The sequence below is a fragment of the Carassius carassius genome, chromosome 39 (genome assembly GCF_963082965.1).
Source record: "Carassius carassius chromosome 39, fCarCar2.1, whole genome shotgun sequence".
NCBI classification, from domain to species: domain Eukaryota; kingdom Metazoa; phylum Chordata; class Actinopteri; order Cypriniformes; family Cyprinidae; genus Carassius; species Carassius carassius.
In genome coordinates this window covers 8,850,689-8,862,749 of record NC_081793.1, presented here as the reverse complement: position 1 = coordinate 8,862,749, position 12,061 = coordinate 8,850,689, and the positions used below count along the sequence as shown (strand labels likewise).

At 35.7% G+C, this 12,061-nt stretch overlaps 1 protein-coding gene across 1 annotated transcript in view; it reads right to left on the bottom strand.

The window, feature by feature from the left end:
* Positions 1-12,061, bottom strand: part of LOC132121333 (potassium voltage-gated channel subfamily H member 4-like) — a 38,892-nt gene that overhangs the window by 17,266 nt on the left and 9,565 nt on the right. The window contains exons 3-7 of the mRNA XM_059530634.1: positions 10,216-10,347; positions 9,733-9,863; positions 4,213-4,453; positions 3,844-4,001; positions 3,324-3,531 (exon numbers count right to left, since the gene is read on the bottom strand). Of these exons, the coding sequence (XP_059386617.1) occupies positions 3,324-3,531; positions 3,844-4,001; positions 4,213-4,453; positions 9,733-9,863; positions 10,216-10,347 (870 nt within the window). The remainder of the gene's footprint in view (positions 1-3,323; positions 3,532-3,843; positions 4,002-4,212; positions 4,454-9,732; positions 9,864-10,215; positions 10,348-12,061) is intronic.

The following is a 12,061-nucleotide window of genomic DNA, read 5'->3' as shown; positions in this document are numbered from 1 at the left end:
TGTTGGCCCAAGGCTATTAGCCCCGCCTGGCCCATATTAAGCCCTGGCTCGCACTGGCCCGACAGTGGAAACACGGCTATTGACTCCATGCCACACTGCATTGCTGCAGTAATTCAGGCAAAAGGAGCCCCAACTAAGTTTTGAGTGCTGTTCATGCTCATATTTTTCATGTTCATACTTTTCAGTTGGCCAAGATTTAAAAAAATCCTTTCTTTGTATTGGTCTTAAGTAATATTCTAATTTTCTGAGATACTGAATTTGGGACTTTCCTTAGTTGTCAGTTATAATCATCAAAATTAAAAGAAATAAACATTTGAAATATATCAGTCTGTGTGTAATGAATGAATATAATATAGAAGTTTAACTTTTTGAGTGGAATTAGTGAAATAAACTTTTTGATGATATTCTAATTATATGACCATCACCTGTATTTACAATTATTTTCGAATATTTCTTCACTTTCAACATTAAACTATCAAGCTTCTATTTTAGTGCATGGAGATTCTTTGTTTAATTGACAACAAAGTATATACATGCTTTTTATTCAAAATGTGGCAGAATTCTCTTCTTTCTCAATTTCTTAAATTATGCAAATGGAAAAGTTAACCTGGCACATGTTGTATACCCAAATGTATAAGCAGCTCCAATTCAGAGCACATACATAAAATGTTTGTATGGGGCAGAATTTGCTGTGAACCAAATTAATTTCAGCAAGTCTCTTGCAAAAGTCCCCAACAACATGATGGCAGACACAACCACCATTGGCCCCAAGGCACTCCCTTGCTTCATATATGCCAAAAACTGATGAATAGCTTCCACGTACTTGACTGTGAAATGTGCATATCCGCACACAGTCAATGATTTGAGTTGGACTTTTTACAGTCTTTTACATGCTCTAGGACCCATGTGGGCTAAACTCTGGATCATTTCTCTTTGATTTGGCACAAAATACATTCAGTTACCACATCTTTCAAATTTAATTTCTCACTTAGGCAAAACCACCACCAAAACTCTATGTACTACATGTCAAAACTGTTAAACTTAATTTCAAACATAAAACAAAACTGAATAAGACAGAAATTTGCTAATTTTCTACAGTAACATTAAGATATATTTTAAATCTAATTAAAATGAAAAACAATTGTTTTGTAGCTACACTGGTTTTAGACTTTCAATTTTGATCATCTATACAAAATTAAATGTTTTATGAATAATTTTATTCTGTAATGTAAGCATGTAACATGTATATATATATATACATGTATACAGTACAGACCAAAAGTTTGGAAACATTACTATTTTTAATGTTTTTGAAAGAAGTTTCGGTTGCACTTTATTTTACAGTGCGTGTACTTACATGTACTTGTAGTGCACTTGCAGTGTATTTATCGTAGAAAGTTCTGGTAACACAAGGTAACTACATGGGGTAGGGTTAGGTTTAGGGGTAGGTTCAGGGTTAGTACCTAGTTATTACATAGGTATTGTAATTACTATAATATGTACATAGTATGTACATGAGGAACAGGACTGTAAAATAAAGTGCTACCGAAGTTTCTTCTGCTCATCAAGCCTGCATTTATTTGATCAAGAATACAGAATAAAACAATAATATTGTGAAATATTATTACAACTTAAAATAATAGTTTTCTATTTGAATATACTTAAAAAAAATGTATTCCTGTGATGCAAAGCTGATTTTTCAGCATCATTACTCCAGCCTTCAGTGTCACATGTAACATCCAGTCTATCACATGATCATTTAGAATTCATTCTAATATTCTGATTTATTAGGAGTGTAAACAGTTCTGCTGTCTAATATATTTGATGAATAAAAGGTTAAAAAGAACTGCATTTATTCAAAAAATAAAATTCTAATAATATATATTCTAATAATATATATATTTTTTACTATCACTTTTTATCAATTGAACACATCCTTGCTGAATAAAAGTATTGATTTTATTTAAAATAAAGAAAGAAAAAAAAATTACTGACCCCAAATTACTGATCAGTAGTGTATATTGTTATTACAAAATATTTATATTTTAAAAACATAGCTTCTTTTTTTTTTTTTTTTACTTTTTATTCATCAAAGTATCCTAAAAAATTATCACATATTCTGAAAAAATATTAAGCAGCAGAACTGTTTCCAACTTTGATAATGAATCATCATATTAGAATAATTTCTAAAGTATCATGTGATAATGATCCTAAAAATTCAGCTTTGCATCACAGAAATAAATGATAATTTAAAGTATAATACATTTAAAAACAATTATTTTAAATTGTAATAATATATCACAATATTAAATATTTTTCTGTATTTTTGATCAAATAAATGCAGGCTTGATGAGCAGAAGAAACTTCTTTCAAAAACATTAATAATAGTAATGTTTCCAAACTTTTGGTCTGTACTGTGTGTATATATATATATATATATATATATATATATATATATATATATATATATATATATATATATATATATTTCTACTGCAGTGAATTACAGTTGAGAGCTATCATTCTTGTTTTGTAAAGATATTTTACAAAAGAAAACAATGTTTAATGCACTAGTCTCCAACTGCGCCAATACCAACCAATTGCCAAGGTAGTTCAGAATGTGAAGCAAACATAATGTGCACTTTGTGAGCGTGCATGAAGCCAAAAATATATTATATTTATAAATAATATAAATATATAAATAACCTTTTCCTTCAAATATGAATCTCAGTGGTGTGTTATAAGGCATAATCTTACATTAAAGTACACGTTTTTTAGATCCACAAACACAAACCAGTTTCTGGTCTAAGATCCAAGATAGATTGAGACAAATGTGACAAATGAGGCATTACCCCATTGCTAACAAGTTAGCATTTTAGTGGTTCCATCATCCTAAGGTCAATGTTTTTTTTAATAGGTGTTGAAGTCATGTAACTGTTGGTGTGGTTAGTTCAAAGCCTACATTTAGCTTTATACTAATGGCAATTGTATTTAGGTTTCAAAATTCATAAAGGTTGTGTTGAACAAAATGTTTAAGAATCATAAACTTTTGCTGGTCACTTAATTAAAAAAAAAAATGATTCAAAAGCCAACAGAAAAATACTAGCTGGCCACTTTACATGTTGGTCAGATGGTCTCTTATCCTATTCTATCCTATCCCTAAGTGGGTGCTTTTGGCCAGAATAAGCATCAATGTTGCACCGTGCCGATAGTCAAAATCTGGTTCTGTGAGACTCAAGGAAACATCCCTCATAACTTGATAAGAACACCAAGCAGCTTTTTCAAAGATTTATTTAACACAACAGAGTGTTTGAATGTCTCACCATTGTCCCAGGCCTCATTGGCATTGGTCTCCATCTCTTTGCGTCCAATGATGTACCAGATGCAGGCCATCCAGTGAGCCAGCAGAGCGAACATCGACATGAGCAGTGTTAGTACCATGGCGCTGTACTGTGAGTACCTGTCCAACTTCTGCAGCAGTCTTAACAGACGCAACAATCGCACAGTTTTCAGCAGGTGCACTAGAGACGTCTTGAACAAGCACAAACATGGGTGTGTCAATAGCTTGTGTAAATATTAATACCTAGAAATCACATAATTTGCTTGCTCCAAAAAACTAAAAAGGTAACAAAAAAGTACTTTGAAATACCTTGGAAAACAAACATGGTTATCATTTTGTACCATGACCTTTATATGTAGATCATGGTACCACCACAGAACCTCTTTGTAAAGGACTTCTGGAGTTTTCTTTTGAACCACCGTACCCTCCCCATTCTACTATTTTTATATAAGCCATATGATTGGCAAATAAAATGCTTTCTACATTCACACATGTGAACTTACAACAGTAATGTTAAATGCATAGAGCAGGTCAAAGGGCAGCGCAGCCACCAGATCTACAAAGAACCACGTTGTAGCGTAATGCAGACAGATGGAGCGAGGCTTGTACACCACCTGCCCTGATTGACTCACGTAGGTGGTGCGAAAGTTAAGAATGATGTCTGAAAGAGAAAGAAGATCAATTAAATTTTCTTGAAAATCTCCTTTTATTTTTATTTTTTTAATTAGGCTTTTACTTTGAATCTCTTTTGAGGCATTTATACACTCATGTATTACTGGTGGCAACTGACGTTTTTTGTGTTGATGGTAAACCATACGATTCAACAAGGAATGTTCTTTCACTTCAGAGGCTTGCTTTCTTAGTAAACTCACCCAGAATAAAAAGCATTTCCACTGCGATGTCGCTACCTATCGTGCTCCTGCCTGCAGTCTCAAGATCACTGTAGGCTGTGAAACACACATTGTATGGCACGGTCACAGCAACATAGAATGTAGCCAGTAGAATCATCCAATCCCACAATGCCTTGGACACACTATAATGCAGCAGGATGAATCGAGACTTCTGGACTGCTGCAACTTTGTACTCAGGCAGGGATGGTTTTTCAAACATGTCCTGAGGGAGAGAGGCACAGATTAAGGAATGAGAGCAAAGAAATTCAGAGATGCGTTCTCCTTTACAATCTCAGCTTCTTCAAGGCACTACTGAGATTTAAGAAAGAGCAAATAAGGCGGTTTGCTAAAGCCTCCTCTTCCTATACCATTTAAAATGTTACATTTTTAAGTGATTGTGAAGATATTTTAAAATGTAGTTTATTCCTGTAATGGCAAATCAAAAATGTTCTTAAATATGCTTGGGTGATAAATAAAAACGAAACAAAAAAAAAACTACTGAGCCACCCATCTGACCAGAGCCCTTAGAACTGTCTGTACTGTACTGAGAGTACTTAATCTTTCCTCATATTTTACAATATCCACTCCCATAGGTCATATAAAGACAATTGACAACCCATGGGTCAAGCTCATCATCTCAGGTCATGATTAGTTTGAGGCAGCATGTGGTTTCTAATCCTCCATGCTCTCATTTTCCACACTCTTCATTAAGGTTAAAGTACAGACCCATGGTGTCACCGAACATTTAAGACCCCCCCCCCCCCCCCCCCCCCAAAAAATTACAAAAATCTAACCTTACATTGGATAACAAGAATTAAAAAATGGGGGGAAATATCATTATGAAATATACATTGGCCACAATTAACGGCACCATTTTATTCAATGATTTTTGAAACCTCCATTTGCCAGTTTAACAGCTCTGAGTTTTCTCCTATAATGCCTGATGAGGTTAAAGAACACCTGATAAGAGATCAGAGATCATTCCTTCAGAATCACTTCAGACCCTTTAGATTCCCAGCTCCATGCTGGTGTAGCGGATCTGACCCGAATCAGACAAATTAAAGAGTCGATCAGGACTGTGGTTGAAACATGAGCCGAATTCCTCAGAAAGGCAACAGGAAGTCATGAATCATTCCGTGCCACAAGTCCGAAGCAAGATAACCAACCAACCAACTCTTTCACAGAACAGCTTTCAACATTAACACCACTAGAACAATTATTGACAATTTAAATTTGGAAAAGAAATTGTCAAATTTGGGGCAAGTAATTGAGATGCAATGCCGGATATAACATTTAAACCCATGAGAGTAATAAACACTTCCCCCCACCTTGCAGAACCAGACTGAAATTCCTAAAGGGGGCCTTTTAACCTAAATGAATTCAAAAAGACATATAAATGAATATCAGTCCATCGCTTCACTCCATATTCATTTATATGTAACCCACACATTTGACTATCATGTTTATAATCACTTATTGTATATGTCTTTTAATAACTATGGGATAGCTTAAGGATTCATAATCATGTTTGTTATGTTTGTGATTGAATCTGCTTGCTTGAAACAGTCCTGACCGTCAGTTATTTGTCAAATGTATCATATTCTTGTTATAAGAATCATGTCCAAAATTATACCCTGCAAGAGCGGGAAAGTTCGGACCACGTGCTTGATAAGATAACATATGATTTATGATACCCCCGAGCCAAGACAATATCTGATTAATATCAAGACAACATTCGAGGTGTGGCCAACAGGCCAGTTTAAAATCTTAGGACACCATAAAATTTTGCTTTTAGTTTTAGCTTTGCTTTTGCTATCAGTCATGCCAGCTTTTAGTATGCTTTTAGTTTGCTTTTAGCTTTTAGCTTTTGTTAAGCTTTTGCTATTAGTCATGTCTGCTTTTAGCTTGTAGCTTTGCTTCTTAGCTTTTGATTCTAGCCATGCTTTTAGTCATCACTGTTCTTTGAGTGCCTTGTCTGCCGTGTCTGACCTCGAGTGCCCGTTTCAACTTCAACCAGCCACACAACTCCGCGTCTTCAGCCAACGCCCAACCACGGGCTTCCCAAGACGTCACTTCAGCGACTACTGAACTTCCAGCCAATCAGCGACATCGGGAAACCCCCTTTCAACGACAACGAAGGGACACCTTTACACAGGCAATGCACCTCCAGACTGATCTATACTGGAGTATCTAATATAATTTTAACCTCATCGAGGAACTCAATGAGAGGGTTAATTAAGTGATTGATGGCTGTTCATGTCTATGCAATTTAACGTATTGCTGTAAACTTGGGATTCCACATTTCCATTCTCTTAAATTCATCTTTCCCTAACTTTCGATCTTCCTGCAACTTGTGTGAATGTGTGAGTGCGTGCGTCTATGTGTTAGATTAGTTTATATGTATTAGATTTATCTAATAAAGCCTTATTCATATTGAAAAGAGAAGTATCTTGTGTTTTGTGCTTACAAGTTAATGTCTTAAACTGCCGATCTTGTTACTGTGCTAATTGATAGTGTTTTCACTATAGTTTGGATATTAATATCCAGCGCAGATTTGATGTTAAACGGCTCGTTCAGTGAATCGCAGGGCGTCTCAGTGATCAGCCGTGAAACAGTGATTCTGTTCAAATTCCCTTTAAAATCTTAAATGATTCCCTTTGAGCTAAATTGACCTGTTTCCCTTACACTGGTGCTTCTTTTCTTCAGTTCACCGCACATCATTTTCTTTAGGGTTCAGGTCAGAGGACTGCATGGCTATAACAGAAACTTGGTTTTGTGCCCAGTGACCCATTTTTGTGTTCTTTTTGAGGTTTGTGTTTGTATTACTGTACGGTTGGAAGATCCAAACATGGCCCATTATAAAATTTCCAACAGAGTCAGTCCCATTTTGATTTTTTTTTAAAAATCTGTTGGTATTTGCCAGTCCCGTTTGAAGTTCCTCTCGTGCCTGAAAACTGAATATGCTGGGGATTGTTTTTGGATGAGTTAGGAGAATTGTTCTTGAAACTCTCCCAAACAACGTGCTGTTTGACAATTTTATTTTAAGGTTTTCTGACCCCGAGACTATTTTCTGCAATTCTCCAGCTGTGATCCTTGAAAAGTCTTTGGACAATCAAACTCTCCTTTTCACTGTGCATTAGGACGATATAGACAAATCCTCTTCCACCCATCCAACCATTGGCAGTAGGCTGAGTAAAGAATGATGAGAGTCCTTTTCCCTGGCCACTTCCTCCAGCTTATCCTGAGGGATGCCAAAGCATTCCCAGGCCAGCTGAGTAAATCCTACAGCATGCCCTAGGTTTCCCCCGGGGTCTCTTCCCAGTTGTATGTGCCTGGAACCCCTCCACTGGAAGGTGTCTGGGAGGCATCCTGCCCAGATGCCTGAACCACCTCAGCTGGTTCCTTTCAATGCAAAGGAGCAGTGAAACAGAGTGACACTTCTATCCTGGAAGTTCAAACTTCACACCCTGTGCAAAGCACAGACACTGTGAGAAGAAAACAAGGTTGTTGATCTCCTATACTTGGGGAAACATTTCACTCCCTACCTGAAGCAGGCAATCCATGCTTTTCTGTCTGAGAACCATGACTTCAGGAGCTCACCCTCATTCCCGACACTCAGTCTCAAAGTAAATGCTGGAAGTCACAGCCTGATAAAGCCGTTAGAATGACATCATCCTCAAAACAACAGGGATACCATGCTAAGGCCCCCATAAGCACAGCATCTCTAAGGGGCTGTTTACACGGCAACATTTTCAGCCAAAAACGGGAAACTTTTTATGCGTTTTGCTTTTACATTTACATGTCAATTACATTTTGGATACTGAAAATGTATATTTTTGAAAACGGTCTCAAAGTGCACGTTTTTGAAAATGAAAACGGTGATGTCATGCACGTACGTAGTATGTGTTACATATGTAGACATGCGCAGTATATGTGGATTTTAAAGACAAGCGTAAATAAACATACAAATCAATGACAGAGTAGATGGTAGTGTTGTTGCTGCTCAAGAGTTTGTTAATGCTTCTTCAGCAAAGTGTGGATTTACTTCACCAATATTACAACCAACAGCGGAGATGCATCATAAACACACAGCAACCGGTACTGTCCTGGCATATATAATACAGCATTTTTGGCCGTTTTCATGGATATGTGTAAACACGAATCGTTTTGAAAACGTTGTTGTATGTGAAACTTTTAAAAAATGCAAGGGAAAAACTTTTCCATTTTTGACCACATCATTGTCATGTAAACATAGTCTAAAACTGTATGTCCGATTATGTGCACAGTCCTGAACCATCAAAGTGTGAAATGTTTAAGAATTTACAGCTGTCTTGGAGTAACATTTTAGCTACTTATTAAATTATTAAAATTACATAAAATTTCCTGGCACTAACATGTTGCTAAGAGAAAAAATTATACTTTTTTTTGTGACGGAGCAAGTGAAAATATGTGTAGGACACATTCAAATCTCAACTACTACTACTACTACTACAAAAAAAGGTTTGCCCTGCTTGTGGTGGTTTATTTGACTATTTTTCTCTAAGTTGGTTGGAGTGTGATGGAGCGAAGGCAGGTGGCTCTGCAGAGAATGAAGTTGTGCTGAAAACATGACCATCTGTTCACAGGAGCGATCGGAAATGTGACCTGCCAATCCTGGCCTCCTGTTCTGCAATGGCCATGTAACACGGAGGATTAGACATCCTTTATACTTCTGGCCTGCACCTTTCACACTGTTTGAACATTTCCTGAGTCAAATGGTCATCAGAAAATGGGGTCCTGCACAGATCCTATGCTTTACAGTAACTGTAATTCACAATCCCATGATTAAAAAGGTTACAACTGAGGTTGTCTGGATATGAGGAAAGTAAATTTATTTTTAAGCCTATAAAGCACTTCTAGTAACAAGCATGAAGAAGACAAGCATCACTATTACCATCGCTCCTTTGTAGTGTTGGTGATTTGAGCAAACCCCAGTAGTAACTGTGCAACTCGTCCCATACCTAGAAAACCCTAACAACTACCTATCATTGTCAGCATCATGGCAGCGCATTGCACACATTCAAGAACCATAGAAACTTATTGTCAAATGTATTCTAAAACTGTGATACCGTAAATAACCTGATAATATAATTTTTGCTCTCAATGCATTGTAATATTGTAAAATGTTACAAATAGGCTTGAATTTAATAAGCACTTCCTCTTTCTAGGAATTACAGATCAATAAAAACTTTTATTGTTAATAACTTTTGTTAACATATAGTTATTATTAGCGGTGTAATGAAACATCAATCAAAGGAAAGAGGCATCAAAGGACTACCGATATGACGTATCAATAAATAAAAAAGAGATCTACATATATTTTCACATATCCATAAGGTCAATAAAAGATTTGTTTAAAAAGATGTCGAAATGTCACTAGGATGTTATCAAATACTTGATAAGTTTTAAGAAATGATTACTACAAAACCTATGTTTTAGTATGTAGTTTATACATTTACTCACCCGGCTTAAGTTGACATTTTTTTTGCTGTCACAGGTAAACTGACTTGTTAGCTGGTAAATCATGGTGTGACCTCTCCTTCTGGCTTTACTGAAATGAGAGTCTCCAGAGGTCCTTTTGTATGGCTTATTATCTGCACAAAAAGAAAACAGCATTAACGGCCTTGACAGTTTACAAATCATAAACATTTAAAATTGTCTAACTGTATGATTGCACCGTGTGTCCGTGTGTTTTAGCAGTTATTTGTTTTGTAGATGCAACTCCCAATGCCCTTGAAGACTACTGATTACACTATCCCTTTACACTAAAGTGGTTTAGCTTGTACATGTGCCCTCTAGGCTTCAAACATGCGATTTCTTATCAAAATTTCAACAACCAAAGGTCAGTGTTTTATAGGCTGTTTATTTTCCCAAATAATAATAATGATAGCAATAACAAAACAAAACAAAAACTAGTGAGACTCATGTTTGTAGTGTAGACCGTACAATCAGTTCTGCTGCTGTGATGGCTCTTGTCTTTTGTTTCTGTCATATCCTTGAATGAAAACAGAAAAAGCACCATCTCCCCCTTTTCATTCTTAATGGGGACGATGTCCAGAAGACACCAGAATGAACTTCCTGTGATAACACACCAAATAGAGTTACAGAATTACACACTGACATAAAACACTGATAAAAAATATCTACTTTGCAATAAAACAGTTTCGCTACAGAAGAGCTATATTAGTAGTGGGGTGGTGATTTTGAAGCAATTAAACTTACAGCTTGTTCACTACTAAATAAGGTGACCAGATTTTAGAGTGACCAGGACAATATATATATATATATATATATATATATATATATATATATATATATATATATATATATATATATATATATATATATATATATATATATACAGTACAGACCAAAAGTTTGGACACACCTTCTCATTCAAAGAGTTTTCTTTATTTTCATGACTATGAAAATTGTAGAGTCACACTGAAGGCATCAAAACTATGAATTTACACATGTGGAATTATATACATAACAAAAAGTGTGAAAAAACTGAAAATATGTCATATTCTAGGTTCTTCAAAGTAGCCACCTTTTGCTTTGATTACTGCTTTGCACACTCTTGGCATTCTCTTGATGAGCTTCAAGAGGTAGTCACCTGAAATGGTCTTCCAACAGTCTTGAAGGAGTTCCCAGAGAGATGCTTAGCACTTGTTGGCCCTTTTGCCTTCTGTCTGCGGTCCAGCTCACCCCTAAACCATCTCGATTGGGTTCAGGTCCGGTGACTGTGGAGGCCAGGTCATCTGGCGCAGCACCCCATCACTCTCCTTCTTGGTCAAATAGCCCTTGATGCCTTCAGTGTGACTCTACAATTTTCATAGTCATGAAAATAAAGAAAACTCTTTGAATGAGAAGGTGTGTCCAAACTTTTGGTCTGTACTGTATATATATTAAATTGTTGTGGGTTCCATATCAATATTATACTAAATAAACAATTAAATAATAATAGTTTTCACAAAGTGTAAACACACTGCAGTAGAGTAATTACAACCTTTTTAAATGTTGTGATTTATTATTGTTATTATTTTAATCTATTTATCTTGAGCTGTAATTTCACACAGTTACCATCAATCCTATTTTAAAATGAGGAGGTAATCTATTTTCTGTTAATGTACAAGAGATCCGATTCGCAGCCCTCTCTTTTGGGGAAAATAATCACTGCATGATTGCTCTGGTTACCAGCATCATTTACACTGCTAAAACAGCTGAACATTTTAAACATTTTTATAGTGTTGTTGCACATTATGAGGTCTGGTCAGGATTTAGTTAGATCTTGTTTCACATCAGGTTGAAGTGTCTTCATGGGTTAGATTTTTTTATAGCCTATTTTATTTTGATGTCAGATCTGTCTGCGTCTGCCCACCTCTTTGACATTCAATTTTCTTTTAGTTTTTCACATTTAGTTTGGATTTGGCAACTGTGCTCAGGTACCCTGGCAATTTTCTTATTGTGTAAATTTTTTTTTTAATTAACATTAGAATAATGAATGCAAAGTATTGTTCTACACTCAAGAGCTTTAAAAAAAAAACAAACAACAGTATTGGAATAAATCAAGTCAAGTCACCTTTATTTATATAGCGCTTTAAACTAAATACATTGCGTCAAAGCAACTGAACAACATTCATTAGGAAAACATTGTGTCAATAATGCAAAATGATAGTTAAAGGCAGTTCATCATTGAATTCAGTGATGTCATCTCTGTTCAGTTTAAATAGTGTCTGTGCATTTATTTGCAATCAAGTCAACGATATCGCTGTAGATGAAGTGACCCCAA